The 20,125-nt window shown below is 53.9% G+C and overlaps 2 protein-coding genes across 5 annotated transcripts; both read right to left on the bottom strand.

Moving 5' to 3' along the window:
• Positions 1 to 61: 61 nt before the first annotated feature.
• SLC10A3 (solute carrier family 10 member 3) lies at positions 62 to 4,404 on the bottom strand. Of its 2 annotated transcripts, XM_066248980.1 has the most exons (3): positions 4,329 to 4,391; positions 3,625 to 3,658; positions 62 to 2,366 (listed from the first exon to the last, which is right to left on the bottom strand). In XM_066248980.1, the coding sequence occupies exon 3, from the start codon at positions 2,226 to 2,228 to the stop codon at positions 801 to 803; it is 1,428 nt and encodes a 475-aa protein (XP_066105077.1). In that variant the 5' UTR covers positions 2,229 to 2,366; positions 3,625 to 3,658; positions 4,329 to 4,391; the 3' UTR covers positions 62 to 800. The 2 variants fall into 2 exon arrangements, with proteins under 2 accessions (XP_066105077.1, XP_066105076.1); XM_066248979.1 differs by lacking the exon at positions 3,625 to 3,658 and having other exon boundaries at positions 4,329 to 4,404.
• A 4,901-nt stretch (positions 4,405 to 9,305) lies between these two features.
• On the bottom strand, positions 9,306 to 18,864 carry FAM3A (FAM3 metabolism regulating signaling molecule A). 3 transcript variants are annotated; one of them, XM_066249416.1, is made up of 10 exons: positions 18,481 to 18,864; positions 18,311 to 18,383; positions 16,285 to 16,398; positions 15,283 to 15,306; positions 12,661 to 12,784; positions 12,487 to 12,545; positions 11,940 to 11,990; positions 11,568 to 11,652; positions 11,366 to 11,492; positions 9,306 to 10,121 (listed from the first exon to the last, which is right to left on the bottom strand). In XM_066249416.1, exons 2-10 carry the CDS (start codon positions 18,321 to 18,323, stop codon positions 10,026 to 10,028), a joined length of 693 nt encoding a protein of 230 aa, XP_066105513.1. In that variant the 5' UTR covers positions 18,324 to 18,383; positions 18,481 to 18,864; the 3' UTR covers positions 9,306 to 10,025. The 3 variants fall into 3 exon arrangements, with proteins under 3 accessions (XP_066105513.1, XP_066105512.1, XP_066105514.1); XM_066249415.1 differs by having other exon boundaries at positions 18,497 to 18,864; XM_066249417.1 differs by lacking the exons at positions 18,311 to 18,383; positions 18,481 to 18,864 and adding an exon at positions 13,604 to 13,718 and having other exon boundaries at positions 16,285 to 16,379.
• Between the last annotated feature and the right edge of the window lie 1,261 nt (positions 18,865 to 20,125).

Genomic DNA, 20,125 nt, shown 5'->3' with positions numbered 1-20,125 from the left:
TGGAGGAGGAGTCCCGCTTCCTAACCGCACGGGGACCGCCCAGGGTGACAAGTTTACTACTGCGACTGTGCTGGGGGGCCCGCCAGGATGCGGAGGAGGACTGAACTGGGCCAGGTGGGCTTCATCGGAGAGCGGGGCGTTGGGGGAGGGTGGGCCGGGGGCCCGCTCGCCCCGCCCCGCCGACAGCCTGGCCCCCGTGCCGCTCCTAGCCGGCTGGTGAAGCAGGTCCATGCAGTCGCCGAGTCTTTTCCTCTGGAGTCCACAAAGGGCCCGGTCCGGACAAACTTGCCGCACTGGCCACAGGCCTTCTGTCTCCTCCTTTGAGGTCTGGCGGCAGAAAGCTAACTCGGCTTGGGGGCCGGCCGGGGAGCCAGGCCTCTGCCCTCATCCTCCCACAGCTTACTCTGGAACGGCCCCTCTCAGGAGCCTGGGGAAGGAGGGCTGAGAAAGTCTGTGCTAAGGTCACCGTGTTCCCCAAGCCACCACTCCACCCTGGCCCACACCCACCCAGTCAACACCCTTCCCACCCCCCACCCTCAGGCCCCAAAAGGCAAAGATTGGAAGAAACCCAAGTTTGCTTCTCTCTTTTATTGAAATATATTTTCTGGGCAGAGCCCACCTACCTAACTCAGCATGGCCTCTTTGGCACTGAAAGCTGGACAATAAAAAACCAGTAACAAAAATAAGCCTGGATTTTTCTGAGTGCATAGTGCATAACTAAAGGCCTTTGGTACACAAGAACTGTGGGGACAGTGGGTGTAGGGTGGGGGCTAGGTGTGGCAAAACTGGACCCAGAGGCCTCAGGGAACAGGGCTCAGGCTACTATAGATGAAGTGGCCAATAACCAAGGCCAGCATCTCGGAGGTGCCACTTAGTGCCACAATGAAGGGGGCCTGGGAGGCGTAGTCAGCCTGAAGGCGGCGGAGGGAAAGCTGCAACACCGCCAAGGCCAGCAGGCTGTTCTGCACCCCTACCTCAATGCTGACTGTCCGCCGCTGGGCCACTGGTAGCTTCAAGCATGTGGCCAGGCAGTAGCCCACCAGGAGGCCAAACAGGGGCACAGTGAGGCCCACCAGCACGATGGGCAGCCTGACGCCCACCAGGATGAAGACGCCCATGCGGTAGGCCAGGAAGAGGCCACCCAGGAGCAGCACAAAGCTGAAGGGCTTGATGACCTGCAGCAGCAGCCGAGAGAGCTTGGGGAGCTTGGACTTGATCAGCACCCCTACTACGATGGGGATGGCGATGAACAGCAGGCTCCCCAGGATCTTGGAGGTGGGCACGTGGAGCGTTTCATGGACGCTGAGCAGGCGGCTGTAGACAGCTGAGGACAGTGGCAGGAAACCACTGGCAGCCACTGTGGAGATGAAAGTCATGGAGATGGCCAGAGTGACATCCCCTCCAAGGAGGAGGCTGAAGAGGTAGCTCCCCCCGCCACCAGGTGATGAGCAGGTGATGATGAGTCCCAGAGCCAGGGCCTTGGGCAGCATGAAGACCTTGGCCATCAGGAAAGCATAGAAGGGCATGACCAGAAACTGGCCCAACAGGCCCAGCAGCATGGGCTGGGGGCTCTGCAGGAGCCCCTTCAGAACCTCGAGCTCCACTTTGCACCCAAATGAACACTTGTTGACAAAGATAAGAGGCAGGAGAAAGTAGAGTATTGGGTTCTCTGAGAAGTGGACCAGGTCAGTGCCAAGGGTGGCAGCGGTGTCTTCAGCAGGTAAGACCTTGATGCAGAAATCTCTCCGCTCCTCAATCAGCACGGGTGGGGCGTGACGGTGGTCTACAAGCTGGATGTGGAGTGGGGCTAGCCCAGGCAGGCCTGAGTGGATGCTCACCACGAAGCCACCCCCACTGCCCCAGGTTATAGCACTCACGTTCTTGATGGTCAGCACCTCTGTGTCCATGGAGGTAACTCTCAGCGTGGGGCCGGGCCCTGGCCCATTGCCCTGGCCTGGGTACTGGCTTGAAATCACGATGATGCCCTTGCTATTCTCTGGGAACTCAAACTCCACCACAGAGCCATCCCCAATGCTCAAGTAACGGCCCCCTGGCAGTGGCCCAGGATGGCCCAGAGTTGTGCTGAGATTGGCACTGGCTGTTCCCTGGGCTACCCACGGCAGGCTGACAAGCAGCAGGGTAGCCTGGAGCAGGCCCAGGGGGCCTGTGCAACTATTGCCTCCTCCTGGGCCAGACTTCAGCTGGGAGTTGTCCCTCCTAAAACCCATGGTCCTTCCTGGAGGATGGTGTGCCCAGGCCCTCTGTGGCTTAGGAGAGCAGTCTTGCTAATGCCTTTTGGTTGTCCCGAGAAGGGTCCATGGGTGGGGCCTGGCTCTGTGCTGCTTTCCTTGATGGCAGAGCTCTTCCTGAAGAGAGTAGGGACACAGAGAGGTAACTGGTGAGAGTGAGCACTGTTGAACCCAGAAGTATAGGGACCTGGAAGTCCCCTGCTGTGCGACTCAGCAGGGATCCTTACCCCAGACCTGGGAACAGAAAGGCAATGCCTAGTGCTGGCCCTTGAGTGCCATTGGGCTGTCGTATCCCCCAGCACAACTGCCTCAAGCTTGCCATCCCTCACCCAGTGGGGCCACCTACAGATGAGAGTTCTCAGCCTGGCTATTTCCCCAGGCTTGCCCCCCAGCACAGAGACCTTGCAGAGATGTCCTGATATCAAGGGGCAGCCACCCTCAATCCTGTCACCACTAGCCTGATTACCACTGGCTTCAATACACAGCTGTAATGGGGCCATAACAGTGCCACAACCAGGATGAAATCTCTGAAAAGCTGCGCAGGGGTGACAAGGAGACAAGCTGGAGGCGAGAAAGGGTACTGATGGGAAATACTGGCTCAGGCCAGATCTGAGAGGCCATCAGAGAGCAGGTTAGGGCATTTGAGTGTCATGTGTCAGGCAGAAAGCAATTGGCAAAGCCGTGTGGGCAGCCAGTGACTATCAGGCCAAAAGCCCCAAGGGCTGATGTTCACCACTGATATGCAGTTATAACCAGTGTTGCTGTGGCTAGCTGACCTACCCTACCTGCTGACAATGATGTGGTGGGGGTTCTGAGAGGGTGCAGGTCCCATCTCCCCAGGGAAGTGGGGGTCAGATAGGGCCACATGTTCACTGGGGGTGCTTTTCCTCCTTTCAGAGCTTACACTCCTTTGGCAGTCCTGGAATCTGAGCGCCTGGCTCTGCTCAGAGTCCAGGGGCTCTTCGTCATGCCCACATGCAATCCTACCAGTGCTTGGAACTCCCAGTGGGACTATGAGTGTTTCTTGGTGATGAGGGGGGTAAGGAGGAGGTTTGCCTCCTTCCACTTTTCTATTTGGGCGGCCACCAGCCTACTGTCACATCATCTGCTGGAACTGGGGCAACCAGAATGGGGACACAGTGGTTTTTCATCATTACTGTTGGTTGCCTCATGCCCTGCAGTGTCCCAGTCCTGGAAGAGGCCCATGTCTCCTTAGATCCTATCAGTCTTTGGCCCTGGTTTCCATCTGAGACTGCGGGGCAGGGGGATTAGTGAGTGGAGGGCAGGTTAAACAAAAGGCTCATCCGTGGGAGAGTCTCCCCCCATTGCCCTGGGATGCCATGGCCTCTGCTGGCTTAAAGTTTGGGTCACTTACCCTGGAGGCTTTGGTCCAGCCTCGCGTCCTACTGCTGAAGAGGGAGGCAGGAAAACCAGAGAAAGTATGTGAGGACCAGAGTAGAGGGGAGTCACAAGGAAAGGATGAAGGCACCCGGGGCTGAATCCACCAGGGCAGTGTGAATCAGTTCATAAGGGAGAAGAGGCTAGGGGCCATTCACGCTGTCCTTTCAGTAGGGCGGGCGGCTTTGAGTCACTGCAAGAGGGGTCTGGCCCAGAGCCCACGCCATTTCGGCTTGAAGGGCTGGAAAGGTTTGAGCAAATATACCCCAAAGCAGGGAAGAGAACCTCGGGCTGGCAGCTTTTTCCAAACCCGCGGAGTCTTCAGTATTAGAGCAGTAGGTAGTGCTGACCGGGGCTTCGTTGGATTGGGCACGGAGAGCTCAGGCGCGAAACCAGAAGGGAGGGAGGGAGGGAGGGAAGGACAGAAGGAGGGGCGCGCCGCTGCCGGGCTCGTGCTGCCACCCTGGAGCTGACGGGCCAGCGACCTGCTCGGAGGTCCCGGGGTCGCGGCACAGGGAATCCCCCGCCACTCCCAGGCCCCGCAGCCGCGCCGGACCTCAGGAACGAGGAGCGGCTACCCTTCCCTGTCCGGCCGTCTGACTGGCCTGAGCGGGCGAGCGCTGAGCCGAGCCAGGGCCAGAGATCGCCTTCCGCCCGCCCTTTCCTGCTCAAAGCTCTCACCTGCCGCCACAGCCCCGGAGCTCAGCACCGGCGCCTGCCGGGCCGGCGGACGCTAGCGAGCTCAGCTCGTGGGGGCCGGCCAGGCCCGCCCACCGAGGCCCCGCCTCCTACCCGCCGAGGCCCCGCCTCGCCTCCCCTCAGCGGCCCGCTCACCTCTCACGGCTGGGGCCTGCTCGAACCGGATGTGGCGCATACGGAAGTGACGCGTCTGGGAGCGACGAGTTGGCGCAGACGCGTGCCCCTGGCTGGAAGTCTGTGACCATCACCCAGGCGATCCGTTCGGGGTAGGGTCCGTAGTCATTCCCAAACACGCTACGACCTCTGGAGACAGTGGGACACAGACTTAGCTGTTGGCAGAGCTGGGATGCCCGGGGTCAGGGTTTCGGCTACGTTCCCTCTCCGGGCGCCCAGCACTGTAGTCTGAAGGCTGAGTCCGAGCAACCCTGGACACCGGGCCCCAGGCTTCGCTTAGTGCCACCTTCCTTCGTTCAAACATTGACCGAGCATCTATTTCTACATTGTGGAACGTCAGTAGACTTGTCCACTTTTCCACACTATTTGGCGTCACCAGCAAGGTCTAGCATTCACGGAAAAGAAATGCAAATAGATGGTATGGGCAAAAGGGACAAGGGTGGGCGTAGACAGGATATGGGAAGACAGTAAACGAGTATAGAGTCGAAGGGGACTTGCATTGAGTCTGCCAGCAGGTCAGTGGCAACCCACTGCTTGGGAAGAACCTCTTGTCACAGCTGTGATGGAGGCCACGGTCCCAAAAGTTGCAGGTATTTGCCCGGAGAGGTACACAAGACACACCGGTGAAAATGTCTAAAAAACCCCAAAAAACCACACACACACACACACACACACAAAACAACCGTATCTCCTTTACTTAATTTTCAAGTAAATAATTATAATTTTGATAAGTTTGTTAATTTAAACTTATTTAAATACATTTTATTTTAAACTTTTGTATTTTATAAAGTTCAGATTAGTATGCGCACATCATACGTACATAGATGTACATATGGTGGGGTTGCATGCTCAAGAGGGTTTGAATTATGTGGGTGATCAGAAACATTAAAAGATCATAGCTGGCCTGACCAGGCGGTAGCGCAGTGGATAGAAAGTCAGACTGGGATGCAGAGGACCCAGGTTTGAGACCCCGAGGTCGCCAGCTTGAGCACAGGCTCATCTGGTTTGAGCAAAAAAAGCCCACCAGCTTGAACCCAAGGTCGCTGGCTCCAGCAAGGGATTACTCGGTCTGCTGAAGGCCCACGGTCGAGGCACATATGAGAAAGCAGTCAATGAACAACTAAGGTGTTGCAACACGCAATGAAAAACTAATGATTGATGCTTCTCATCTCTCTCCGTTCCTGTCTGTCCCTGTCTATCACCCTCTCTAACTCACTCTCTGTCTCTGTAAAAATAAATAAATAAATAAATAAATAAATAAATAAAAAGAGATCATAGCTGAAGGCTGTTCTTTAGCCTCAGAGGATCAGTAAGATGTAAGACATTTGTGTGAGGACTTGGTGTCCTGGAATGTTCTTTAACTGCTCCTCTTATTGGGGTTGAGGGCGTCCTGATGGAAACAGGTTGGCACATGTTGCCTTGAAGACTGCAGTTTGCAAAAGTGTGGTGGGTGTACGGCTGTCTGAAGACTGGGTAAAGCTGGCCAGAGGGATATGGGGAATGGGTCCGGTGGGAGAGCAGAGGAAACCTAAAAGATGTAGCTTTCCTGGAGGAAACCTGCATTTTTATATTCAAACTGAATGAGAATTGGTGCCAGGGGTCAAGGAAAGCAAACACTGCTTCCCACTATCACCAGTCACTTTACCCTTCCCTGAAAAGCCAGTGGGCTTCTGGGCTGACATGAGGGAATTTGGAGGCTTTTAATGCAGGAAAAAGGGCTGGCTACATCAAAGGCAAGAGAGTGTTCGTAGGAGTTAATAATATATCCCAGAAGAGGAGGAAGGACTCTACCAATCAGTCAAGTATATCTAGTTTCAAAAGAGAAGTCATCTGGACCAAGAACAGATGAACTATGATGATAAATTATAACAGCTAAATTATGAGTCAAAACAAAACAAATGTACTTCAGATGGGAGACTTGCCACAGTATTAATAGGCTCACAATGGTGACCCTGAGAGGAGTGCCTACTTTCTGCTCTCCAGACAGGGACCTCCAGGAATACTATGTGATAAATAAGCATGCAAGGGAGTCATATTATATGCAAGCACATGGATGGGATATATTTGATACTTACAGGGAAGTGTAGTGCTTACCCAGGATCAGATCACAGTACCTTAATTTCTTTTGGGGAAACCATCTCACCTCCACTCTTGGTACCCAAAGTTTGCAAGTAGATGACACCAACATTGGCTTCTGGGGCAGGCACATGCCCAGGTATAGCCAATCAGAGCCACACAGACTGACGCAAGGATAAGCCCATAATCCAGTCTGGAACAATGAGGGTTAGTTCCCAGGAACAAGTACTGGAACTATTGAGAAGATTGGAACTCTTTTTTTTCTTGGCTAGGGTTGCCTCCCTCTACCTAGGAGGAGACAGTATGTTTGAAAAGGAATCAAACAGAAAGTCAGAGCCAAGAGATGGAGAGAGCCCATGTCCTGATGACATTGTGAGAGCTAGAATCACCCATGGGCTTTGGGGTCTGTTATAGGAACAATAAGTCTCCTTTCTGTCATTACTTATTTTTCTTATGCCAATTTGAGTTGGAATTCTGGAGGATGTCAGTAACTTTTAAAGGGTGTGTGGTGGGAAACACCCTGGAGGAGGAGGACTGCAGGATAAAGCTTGACCCCCACTATGGAAAGTCGGGCAGGCTGTGCTCCACACTACCGTCAGTTTCTAGGCTATGTGAGATAAACCTGGCCTGCTGTTTCCATCTGAGTGACTACGGGGACCCAAAGTGAGGGCACATCTCCCTAAGGAGGTAGGAGCTGTCACTAGGGCTCGATCCTCCATTCTTAGCATGTAACAATGCCTGGCCCAGGGCAGGCATTTGGTAAATGTTTGGGGAAGGTTGGGCAGTCACAGCAGTTGTTTGAGAGGCACAGTGGGGTCTACACGCCTCCCAGCCTTGCAGTGTGGACCTTTAGTGAGGTTCTGTTTTATTTGATCACTGTAGTAGCCCCAGTGGGTACATTGGGGTTTATTTATACTATTCTGTCTACTTTGGGGGGGGGCTTTGAAAATGTCCATAACAAAAGGTTTTAAAAATGAATACTTATGATACAATAACAGTAGATACACATCATTATGTATTTGGCAAACCCACAGACTGCACCACAAAAAAGGGAACCTTAATGTCAACTTTGGGCTTTGGGTGATGTGTCAGTGGAGATTGGGTATGTATGTGGGAACTCTATCTGGGTACTTTCTGATCATCTGTATTTTGAACCTAAAACTCTAAAAAATAAAGTCTAGCCCTGGCCAGATGGCTCAGTTGGTTAGAACACTGTCCTGCTGTTGCCGGTTTGATCCCTGGTCAGGGCACATGCAGAAACAGATCTGTCTCTACCTCTCTCTATCTCTGTCTCTTCCCCTTCCTCCTCTCTCTAAAAAGAGAAAGAGGAGAAAGAAAAAAGGGGAGGGAGGAAGGAAAGGGTAAGGAAAAGGGGAGGGAAGGGAAAGGAAAGGAGGGAAGGAATAAAAGAAAGAAAATAAAGAAAGAGAATATACCCTGGCTGGATGGCTGAGTTAGTTAGAGCATTGTCCCAATATGTGAAGTTTGATCCCTGGTCAGGGCAAATACAAAAACAGATCAATGTTTCTTTCTCTCCCTCCATCTCTCTCTAAAATCAATTTAAAAATACAAATACACGTAAAGTGCTTAGCACAGGGTCAGGCTGGGTGTCAGCTTCTATGATTGCGTTTCCTCAGCAAGCAGTGTGGGTCCTCCTCGAGTCTCCACTTCCCGGACCCTTCCCGGTCCTGGCATCACAACCGAAGCCTCTCCTTCCTGGGCTGTCTCTCTTCTGCCTGCTCCTTAACTTTGTCATTTCTTGACACTTTGCTCACACTCTGGGAGCACTGAACTCTTAGAAGGCAGAGGCTCAGGAGCCCACCTCCAGAACAGGACTCGTGAGTCCATCATCCTCACTATGGCCTTTTTGAGGCTGCCTGGCTGGTGCCCCCATTCCTTCCATCTTGGAAGTCCAAACTGCCTTCTCTTCCTTTTCTGACCCCAGACTGCTTCTGCACGCCCTGGATGTGGTATTCCAGCAAAACTCCTAATAATGTTTTGCTAGTTCTTGCTCAGTGAAGGGAAATAGAACTAAGCTGTGAGAACTGACAAATAGTCCACATGACTCTGCTCTCACAGGCCTGATTTCAAAGGCATCCAAAGTTGAGTGCTGCAAGGGGACACGCTAGTTCTCAGGGAGTCTGGGTGGAGGGAGGAGGCACCCAGGCTGGCTTTAATCCCCATCTGTGTCCCTATGGGCCTGTGCCATGCCCGAGGGGTTCAGTGAATTTCCCGCAGCTCTAGAGGGCAGAACAGTCTCTCCTAGACAAGAATACAGGGCTGCCAGCTGGGCAGCTGCCCTGCTCACTATGTGAGCCACAGCAGGACCTGTTCATGGCAGGAGCCTTGGAAACAGGCTGTCTGCTAAGGCTGTAGTGGGTGGGTCGGCTGAGACTCCAACACATGTCCCTCCCCCCCAAGATGACACCACCCCTGACTCGGTGCTGAATGAACTTCATTCCATTGGGGGCACAAATTTTTTTTTTTAATTTTTATTTTATTTTTTACAGAGCCAGAGAGAGAGAGAGCCAGAGAGAGGGATAGACAGGAACGGAGAGATGAGAAGCATCAATCATTAGTTTTTCATTGCGTGTTGCGACACCTTAGTTGTTCATTGATTGCTTTCTCATATGTGCCTTGACCGCGGGAGTAGCCCCTTGCTGGAGCCAGCGACCTTGGGTCCAAGCTGGTGAGCTTTTTGCTCAAACCAGATGAGGCCATGCTCAAGCTGGCGACCTTGGGGTCTTGAACCTGGGTCCTCTGCATCCCAGTCTGATGCTCTATCTACTGCGCCACCGCCTGGTGAGGCGGGGGGGGGCACCAATTTATTAACAGGTCTTCTAGAAGGCGGGCCCTCTGACAAGCTGCACGAGCTGCCACCCACTGCACTAGGGACCATGATCAGGCTCACTACCTTACTGACCTGGCCAGTCAGGCTCTAAGGCAGCCCCTTCCTGCAGAGAGCGGGACAGGAGGCAGCCAGGTCCCCTGCCATGGCTGCCAGGTGGGGCTTACCAGAAGGAATCACATTGGAAACAGGACTAGCCTGCCAAGTAGTGAGGCGCTCTAGGGTGGAAAGGTCCTGAAAGATGCCCAACCAGTCGACTGTGCAGTGAGGGAGCACGCACCCGGGGCCGTGTGCCTGAGGATGCTTGGGAACTGGGTGGGGGCTGCCTAGGGAAAGCAGCTTTAGGAAAAGACGGAGATGGGTACCTGGGCTTCCCTGACAGTGCAATGCGGCTGGCTGTCGCAGCCCCCACCCCCAGTCACACACTGGTCACCAGTCCTTAAAGCCCTGATGTGTTGAAGCAAGAGAGCACTCCTGGCCAGGTGTGGGTTCAGGACTCAGCCCTGCACTGGCACTCCCGCTGCCTTCTCCTGGGCCGGGCACACGCAGCCTCCTTCAGCCTGATCCTTGTGCGTGGCTGGCTAGCTGGCCGTGGTTCTCCTAGGGATGCAGCCTTCCATCTCCAGTGCTTCGGGCCAGCCTTCGTACTTATTGGTGTGCCTACTGTTCTTCACGTGCTGCAGGGTCGGGGAGTCACAGCCTCAGACCTCAGGCACGGGAGACAGACAGACCTGGCCGTCCCCTTGTGCCGGTGTCAACCAACGGGAGACAGACAGACCTGGCGGTCCCCTTGTGCCGGTGTCAACCAACGGGGGACAGACAGACCTGGCGGCCCCCTTGTGCCGGTGTCAACCAACGGGGGACAGACAGACCTGGCGGCCCCCTTGTGCCGGTGTCAACCAACGGGGGACAGACAGACCTGGCGGCCCCCTTGTGCCGGTGTCAACCAACGGGGGACAGACAGACCTGGCGGCCCCCTTGTGCCCGTGTCAACCAACTGTGCTCTCTCAGGGCACTTGCCTGCTCTGTCTTTCCCAGCACCAGCACCTTGATTTTCTCATCTAAAATGGCAATGGCTGCACTGGCCTGCCTCCCTCACAGATGGAGGAGGGGGTCAGCCGCATTTCTGTGGGCCTGGCACACTCAGAAGGTAAGGAGGGCGTCTGTCTGTCTCTGCCATCAGCAGTGCACACAGAGCTGCACTGGCCTGCCTCCCTCACAGATGGAGTGGGGGTCAGCCGCATTTCTGTGGGCCTGGCACACTCAGAAGGTAAGGAGGGCGTCTGTCTGTCTCTGCCGTCAGCAGTGCGCACAGAGCTGCTGGGAGCTCCAGGGAGAGCAAGGGCAGAGGGGGTGTTTCTTCTCTGGGAGCTAAGCTGCTCTTTTGGCAGCCAGAGCATTCCAGAAACTCCCAGAACAGCCTGTTTGTCTTGTCTTGCTGTGTGGAGCAGGGCTTGGGGACAGCATGGCTTTCACGGAGCTGGGGGCCTCCTAAAGATGAGGGTGGCACCTGGGGCTCACCAGCCCCTGCACAGGGCCTGACACGTCTGGCCCCGGAGGAGCAGTCAGCCCCATGGCAGCCAGGGCTGGTGGGAGAAGGGCATGCAAGTTTTGGGAAGAAGGGACAGAACCAAGCATCTTGAAGATGTTTGGAAGGAAAGTTTCTTAGTTGTGAGTCTTGCCAGTGTGAAGCTTTGCCATTTAAAGACTCTTTAGGGTGAAATCCATACAGAACAGGGAAGGTCAACCTTACTGCCCCTCCCTGGGAAGACTGAGAGGGGGCTAGGGCTGCTCCAGGTGGGGGTATGGGGGCAGAATTTAGGGAAGGCTGCAGCTTGAACAGAAGGGGACCTCATGAGATGCAGGCAGAAGGGCCAGGCCAGCTGCCCTGGGCTGGGAAGTGGAGGCTCTTCGCCCGTACCTGCTCAAAGGGGCTCTTGTTCTGCACACCCTTGGCCCCCACAAACACCCAGCTGTCCCGGAAGGCCAGGTCCTTGACGTTCTTGCTGCCCAGATCACTGAAAAGCTTCCTGGTCTCTTCATTCATCCTGCCACACAGAAGGAAAAGACGTGAGCCAGTGCCACGGGAGGGCGGGGCTGAGGCTGGCTGGGCAATCACTCACTTGGTGGCTGGATCATCGTAGGATGCCACGAACACCAGGGTGCCTTCGTGCAGGGGCCGAATAAACTTCAGTAGCTCGTTGACATCTGGGGTCCCATGGAACACAGGACATCAGGCACCCCTGAGCTCCCTCCCCTACCAACTTCTGTTCTCCAAACAAGGACACTTAAAGTAGGGATCAGGCCAGGGACGCACCAAGTGAGTGCAGGGACGAACTGGTATAAGAAGCGAGGGCACTCTCCATGACCACATGCCTGTCCCTCCTGCCTTTTCCGAACCCAAGGAAGTGCTCGAGAAGCCCCCAGCGAATGGACAGAGGGGAAGGGCACCTGGTACTTTGCTGCACTGTCAGAAAAAGTAGGAAGCCACTCACCTCCTGCCCACATGTCAAAGGCCCGGGCCTCGATGAGCTCACCGCTGACCCCTGGGTAAAGGAGGATGAGGGCCTTACTGGGCAAGCCACTAGGGCAACTCCACCCTACCACCTTAGCTCAGTCTCCCCAGACCAGGCTCGCGACATGGCATGGCCACTGGGTGCAGCCCTTCTGGAAGCTTTCAAATCCCCCCCCCAATATTCATGCTAACTGTGCCCCTTGTTCAGACAGCTGTGGCCCACTCAAGGCTACAGAGCTTCTGCCTGGCATTTGAGGCCCTCCAGGGGCTTGCCATGAAGCACGCTTCAACTTCCTGGAAACTTCTAATTCTTTACTGTTACCATGCTTCATTGAGTCAACTCTGCGGAGCCTTCAGTAAGCACAGACTCCGTCCTCACCTTCCTGGGTATTCTGGAGGGAAAGGGAGAGGGGAGGACCAAGACAAACACCCAGATGCCTATTCCCTGTGGGGAGGGGGTGGGGAAGGTCATAGCAGAGTTCCACTTTCCTGAACCAAACTCTGACCCCACATCGCAGGGAGCTCACCATTTACCAGGGCAATGTTCAGTCCACGGCCCACGTTGTCCTTGACACTGCTCATGAGCCTAGAAAGGGAACAGCCCCCAAGTGGCATGTCTGCTCCGCTCTCCTGCCCTTGCCCACCCAGCTTCCAATGCCCCATTCCCTCTTCCACCCACCCCTCCAACCCAAGGAGCTCACATCTTGTCCTCGAGGCAGATCTTGGGTCCGATGACATTGGCAGCCCCACTGACCATCCGGAAGGCCAGGTGCTGCTCGGGACATGGCTGGGGCAGACCACACTTGTACTTCCTGGCCCGTGGCTCTGGGTGGGGAGACCAGGGGTAGGTAACTCATGGGCCTGGGGTCACCTGAAGTCTGAGGGGGGGGGAGGTCAGCATCAGCCCATAGGGAGGAATGAGTGATGACAGAGCAGGGGACCAGTGGGGGAGGGGACATGGCTCAGGCCAAGGACATTTCCATAGACACTCTATCTGCTGGGACTGGCCTCAGGGCAAGGTGACAGGGATCACAGAGAGAGAGGCTTTTCTGCTACTGATCAAAGAGAAAGAAGGAACAGCTAGAGGGCACCTGCACAGATGAGCGCATGGCCAGAACAGACAGTAATGGAGCAATAACAAAGGGAACATCTGGTTCCCATGGGGCAGAGGTAGAAGGATAGGACAGTCTCTGTCACAGGTTGTATTATCTCCCCACAAAAGATTTGTTGAAGTTCTAACTCCCAGTACAATGTCACTCTACTTGGTTTTCCATTTCCTAAATGGTTTTTTAGCGAGAGAAACACCAATTTGTTATTCTACTTATTTACGCATTCATTGGTTGATTCCTGTATGTGTCCTGACCAGGGATCGAACCCACAACCTTGGCATGTCAGGACAACATGCTACCCAACTGAGCTACCTGGCCAGGACTGTCACCCTACTTGGAAACGGTCATTGAAGGTATAATTCGTTAAGATGAGATCATCCTGGAGTAGGGTGGCCCTATATTCAATGACAAGTGTCCTTATAAGAAACAGGAGAGAAGCCTGATCAGGCGGTGGCACAGTAGATAGAGCATTGGCCTGGGGTGCAAAGGACCCAGGTTCGAAACTCCGAGGTCGCCAACTTGAGCGTGGGCTCACCAGCTTGAGTGCAGGGTCGCTGGCTTGAGCTTGGGATCATAGACATGACTCCATGGTCGCTGGCTTGAGCCCAAAGGCGCTGGCTTGAGCAAGGGGTCACTGGCTTGGTTGGAGTCTCCCGGTCAAGGCACATATGAGAAAGCAATCAATAAACAACTAAGGTGTCACAATAAAGAATTGATGCTTCTTGTCTGTCTCCATTCCTGTCTGTCTGTCCTTATCTGTCCCTCTCTGTCTCTCTGGCGACTGGCTAAAAAAAAAAGAAACAGAAGAGAAGACACAGACATACAGAAGACTACATGAAGATAGAGGCAGAGACCGGAATGACGTGGCAATGAGCCAAGGAACAACTGGGGCCACCAGAAGCTGGGAGGGGCAGGAAGGATCCTCCTCTAGCATCTTCAGAGGATATGGCAGCTCAGGAAATTGATACAGATTTTCATCCCATGAAGTGGAGTGCTATTGTAACAGATCCCTAAAAATGTGGACATGACTTTGGAACTGAGCATTGGGCAGAAGCTACGGAATTTTGAGGTGCATGTTAGAAAAGGCTTAGATTGCCTTGAAGAGACTACTAGTAGAAACGCAGACATTAAAGGTGATTGTGGCGAGGACTCACAAAGAAGAGAGAAGAGCAGTAGAGAAAGCTTCTGTCGTTGTGGAGAATACATATATAATGATGACCAGAATGTTGCTAGACATGTGAATGTAAAAGGCTGTTCTGGTGAGATATCAGATGAAAGGTCATCCTCGTCATAAAGTGACCAAGAACTTGGCTGAGCTATGTTCTAGTGTTTTGGGGAAGGCAGAACTTATAAATAAATACTGAACTTGGCTATTTCGCTGATATTTCCAAGCAAAGTGTTCAGGGCAGGGCCTGGTTTCCCAGGAACATCTCACGGTAATACGTGAAAGGAGACAGTAAAGTGAGAAAGGAACTGTTAAGCATAAAGGAACCAGAACGTGAAGATTTAGGAAATTCTCAGCCTAATCATGTTGCAAAAAAATAAGAAAGCATTATCTGGAGAAAACACCAAGGGTGTGGCCAGACAGCTGTTCTCCAAGGAACTGAGGTGTGTGATTCGCAGATCCACTCAACCATGTCATCCAGAAGCTAGGAACGGAGATGGGGTAACCCAGAAAAGATCTGGAGGACCCTCCTGTCCTCTAGCTTAGACCCTCATGAACTGCACAGGAGACTAACAAGGTTTTGGGGAATTGTATAACAGCAGAAACACTGCTGGTCTGGACGGAAAGGGACAGAGAAAGGACGGAAGGAAGGATGACTCTGAGGGCAGAGGGTGGCTGCCGAGGCCAGATAACCCAGGCCCAAGAGTCAGGACCACCCCCTCCATTCTGGAGCGCTCCTCAGCCCCAAAATGGACAGGGCATTGGGCCACAGAGGATTCTTCTCAGGCCTTGAAATCTAATGGCATTTGCCCTGTTGGGTTCTGGACTTGCTTGGAACTGGTGACCCCTTTATCCCTTCCAATATTTCACTTTTGGAATGGGAATGTCTAGCCTGTACCTGGAAGCAGGTAACCAGTTTTCTAGGTTCACAGCATGTAAGCAGATCCAGCAGGCTGTGTTGGCTAGTTTGGGGAGAGGTAAATGGAGAATAGACACCCTGGAGAACTCGGGGCAGGCAGAGGAGGAACAAGGAGGTGACAAGAGCTTACCTGTAGTGGCTGAGTTCTCTGGGCCTGTGGGTAAAGAGAAGTGTTTCTGTTAGCTTGGAGGCCTCCTGGGGCCCGCAGCAGGGCGGCCTGGCCCTATACCATGCAGTCAAGGTGGTGGGGCAGCAGGCTCAGAGGCCAAGGGCTAAGCCAGCTGATCTGGGCATGTTCGTGATCAAGTCTTAATGATGTTCATATGCAAAGAATCCTTGCTCCAGGGAAAGGGTAAACTGGAATTATAAAAAGTACTAGGTAGCCCTGGCCGGTTGGCTCAGTGGTAGAGCGTCGGCCTGGCGTGCAGGAGTCCCGGGTTCGATTCCTGGCCAGGGCACACAGGAGAGGCACCCATCTGCTTCTCCACCCCTCCCCCTCTCCTTCCTCTCTGTCTCTCTCTTCCCCTCCCACAGCTGAGACTCCATTGGAGCAAAAGATGGCCCGGGTGCTGGGGATGGCTCTGTGGCCTCTGCCTCAGGCGCTGGAGTGGCTCTGGTCGCAACAGAGCAATGCCCCAGATGGGCAGAGCATCACCCCCTGGTGGGAGTCTCTCACTGCCTCTCCGTTTCTGGCTTCGGAAAAATACAATAAATAAATAAATAAATAATAATAAAAAAGTTGCACTAGCCTTTTGGATAAAAAAAAAAAAAAAAAAGTACTAGGTAACCTGTCTGCCACCAGAGACAAGACATCCAGTCCCCGCCCCACCTCAGAGCTCAATGGAAAGTCTGCAGGGAGCAACCAGGACGTCAGCCCCAGTGTTCAGCAGAAGTCTCCCTTCCTCTTACTTAGGCCCCACCAACTCTCACTGGGCTCAGAATTCTGATAATCAGTGGGGATTGACTTCCCAGCCACAGGCTGTGCTGGATGCCAGGAGACAGGCTGAGGGCAGCTAGAGGGGGCCTTCTAGGAAGAGAAAGAAAACCCAGGCCACCCCCACCCCCAGCCAACAGGCACAGGTGGCCACCCTGGGGACCTCCGTAGTGGGGCGAGGAAGAGTCCCACACTCACTGGTGAAGAGTTGCTGGATGCGAGGAAAGCCACTGCCAGGCCCACCCAGAAGGAGGCTGATTAGGATCCAGGTGAGACCCACAGTCACAATCAGGGCCATGATGCGGAGGGGTCCTGGAGGCGGGACAGAGGAGGCAAGGCCATCTCAGATGCCATTGAGCTCCAAAATGACCTAGGGCCTCTTACAACCAGATCTCCCCTCCCCCTTGGAAAGGTGGAGACCTGTAGCCATCTGGGAGGCCAGAGAGGGGGACATGAGCTCCTGGCAGGTGGATGGAGGGAACTGAGTTCCAACTACAAGGCTCTCAGCTTGGCTCTTCCGGCCAGGTGTGGAAGGGCCTTCCAGAACTCACCGATTGAGAGGGCTCCAGCGCTCCCTCAGGGGCCACCCAACTTCCTGCCTGCTGCTGCTATTTGTGCTCTACTCATCATGTCCTGTTTCTCTCCTGCTATGATGCAGAAGCTCCCTACTCCTTTTGAAGACCAGTCCTTTCACCTTCTGTGGGGTGGACTGTGAGCTCTCCTCCCTGCTCAGGTTTCTTGTAACAGCAATCATTTTACCTCAGTCTTTCTAATTTTCTTTTATAGAAGGAGGGGGGGGGAGAGAAGGAGGGAGGGAGGGAGGGAAAGGGGGAGAGAGAGAGAGAGAGAGAGAAAGGGGAGCAGCAGGAAGTATCAACTCCCATATGTGCCTTGACGGGGCAAGACCAGGGTTTTGAACCAGCGTCCTCAGCGTTCCAGGTTGACACTTTATCCACTGCGCCACCACAGGCCAGGCTCTCTTCCATTGTTACTATCTCTCCTCATAAGAAAGCACAGGAGGGAAAGCCCTCCTTCAGAATCATCCCATACAGCCACCGAGCTCTCTCTCCTCCCTTCCTCTTCCTCATCAGCTCCTCCAAAGTCATCTCTTTCCAGTCTCACCTCCCACTCTCTCACAACCTACTCCAATTGGCCTTGCCTCCATAACCCCACCAAAATAGCTTGTTGCCAAGGCGACCTATGATGTTGGTATCAGCTCCCCAGGTCACCTGTCACCCCTGATCTTCCTTGACCTCTCTGTTAGACTGACCAGGCCCTCCTTCCAGAAACACTTCTCCACTGACTTCCAGGACAACACACTCCGACCCTCTCTGGACGCTCCTCATTCTCCTTTACCCTCCCCTGAAGAGCTAGACTTTCTCAGGCTTCTGTCCCAGGCTGCCTTCTCTGCTTATACTCTACTCTCCTTCCTCTACCCTCCCTATAAGTGCTCTCATTTACTCCTGGCCTTGAATCAACCCCCCAGGGAGCAGTGGCTCTATTTTTCTGCCCTTGCCTTCAGGATACATCATCCCAGCCAGTTCCTCACTGGCCAGCTCCACTGGAATACATTAATAAAGCTGCCACAGCCCTGGCTGGATAGCACGGTTGGTTAGAGCATTGTTCCAAAATGCAGAGGTTGCCAGTTCAATCCCCAGTCAGGGCACATACAGAAATAGCTCGATGTTCCTGTCGCTCTCTTCCTCTCTTGTTAAAAGCAATAATAAAATTTTAAGGAAAAAAAAATAATGCTGCAACCTTAGCAGGTCTGAACTCCAATGCTTGAGTTCTGTTCACCACCCTCTCCACTGTCCCTTCCCGACCCATCTTCGTCTTCCTCATCCGACCCAAAGCAGGGCTAGCACCAGGTTCATATTCAACTCGTCACTTCCATCAGTTTCTCCTTTACCACCAGTACCTCTCTGCCCAGCCCCCCATGCTCCCTGGATCCTCTTTCCCACATCTCACTTTCCAAATAAGGGCCAGTTCCCCGAGTTGGTAGAATTCATTATCCTAATCCTCATCTCACAGCTTGGGGAGCTGAATTCCTCGGAAGTGAAAGGATTTGTTCAAGGTCATAGAATGAGTGCTTTTGCATAGTCCTCCGTTTCCAAAAGCAAACCCAGTGGTCCACCTGGGCCCCTCCAAACAGACCTCTGGACACCTGGGCCTCCAGATGGGTCCCCTTTCCAACTTCCTCCCATCCACTGTGGAAGCCACCCACCTGCCAACCTCATGTCCACTTCTCCCGCTGGGTTGGGGCCGCCGGCAGGTGAACTGTTTGAGGACCGTGCGCTCTGGAGGCAACAAAGCAGAAAGGCAGGTTTAGGTGGGGGACAGGGACGAGCTTCGGCTGGGCCCCTGCTACGGGATGGGCGAGATCGGTGCACCGACTTGTTCGTCCAACCACCTGGTCAGGCTCCTCGGGAACGCAGAGAGAAGCCCTGTCGGGACAAGAGGGGTCCCTGTGGCTCAAGGTCGATCGTGCCCACGGGAGCCTTTGGGATCTGGAAATGGAAGTGTTTCTCTCTCGGACGCGGGCCTCCTCCCATGGGAGGCCCCGAGCTCAGGCCGCTCCTCTGGGCCGGGGGGCCGGTGAAGCGGGCTAGGCCGGCCGGAGACGTGCCTAGCTGTGGGGAGGTGTGGGCCCAGTCGGACGGAGTCCGGTCGGGCCGGCCCCCCAGATCCACTAAGGGAGACACAGCTGCGGGAGCGCAGCCCCACAGGCCCGGCAATGGCGGCCCGGGGCGGGGCCACAGGAACCACCCCCGCCTTCGGTTAAGGCTTTGCCTCCACCACTAAGCGAGGATGGGGGTTGGGGGAGAAGCAGAAGAGGTCCTGCCCCAGTCCTGCGCAGCCCCGCCCCCAGGTCCGCCTCTGGTGTTTGCTCCAGCCGCGGGGTGAGAAGCGCTGCGCTGGGCTGGACTGGGCTGGGCTGGGCGGGCCCTGCCCCTGACTCCGGGCGGGCCCTGCCCCTGACTCCAGAAGTCTCCCATCAGACTCCTCTTTTGTGAGAGATTCTAGCTTCTTAGACCAGAAGTGCTGGGACTACGCTAGTGCCCTGCGGTCAGATGGATCTGGGTTTTATTTAGAAATTGTTTCAGAATTGATATACTGTATGTGCCCTTTAGAAACATAGAAGTATGGAAGAATGGACAGGAGAAAACACCAGAATGTGACCAGCCAGAGACAGCGAGGCTCAGCCTTCCGACGCCTTTTCTCGCACTGATTTCTAGATGGAAGCACGTTCATACTGCCCTCCACTTCGCTCTGATAATGGGAGGGGGGAACCCTTGACTGCTCCTCTTGCCTCTTTCGGGAAGGTGCCCCTGACATCACCCAAAGCACCCTGATCACCTACTGCCCTGGGAGAGCTGGGCCACCCGTCAGTGGGACATCCTTCTGGAGGGCAGCAGCTGGGAGGCATGGGAACCACAGAAACACCCGTGCCCTCTGACTCAATGATCGCCCTTACCAGAACCTCCCTAGGAGTCCAAAATACAGAGAAAGCTTATAGAGCTAGGCAATGGCAGACCTCTGGTTAGAATCCAGTAACTTCTATACTGGCATACAGCAGGGTTTTCAACCTATTTACACTTAGGGACCAGTGAAAATAGAATTATTTTGGGGACAGCTAAGGCAGAAATCACCCTGAGCATAAGCAAATTCGACTAAGATCATCGGGTCTATAATCTTCATACAATGTCAGGGTGGTTAACTTTTTCATGGACCTGCATGAAATTTTTGGCTGACCAATCTGCAGACCAGCAGTTGAAAAACACTAGCATACACAACATTCTCTCATTCTCCTTTACAAGATCAAGGTAATCAGTTTCAGACCCTGCTGCTGCAGTCAGCGGTATTTGGATTTTGTCATGGTATTTGGGGTTAGAGATAATCATCACCATTTGCCAAACTCTTAGATATTTGTGGATACTGAACCTTGAGCACTTTGCGCTCCTCAGTGGTCTTCCTTGCAATGTTTGTAGTTGTGATGTCCAAAGCTCTCGGTTACTCACACTCCTAGGCTTGGGGCATT

Source organism: Saccopteryx bilineata, chromosome X, assembly GCF_036850765.1.
Source record: "Saccopteryx bilineata isolate mSacBil1 chromosome X, mSacBil1_pri_phased_curated, whole genome shotgun sequence".
Classification (NCBI taxonomy): Eukaryota; Metazoa; Chordata; class Mammalia; order Chiroptera; family Emballonuridae; genus Saccopteryx; species Saccopteryx bilineata.
This window is presented reverse-complemented; position numbering and strand designations above follow the sequence as displayed.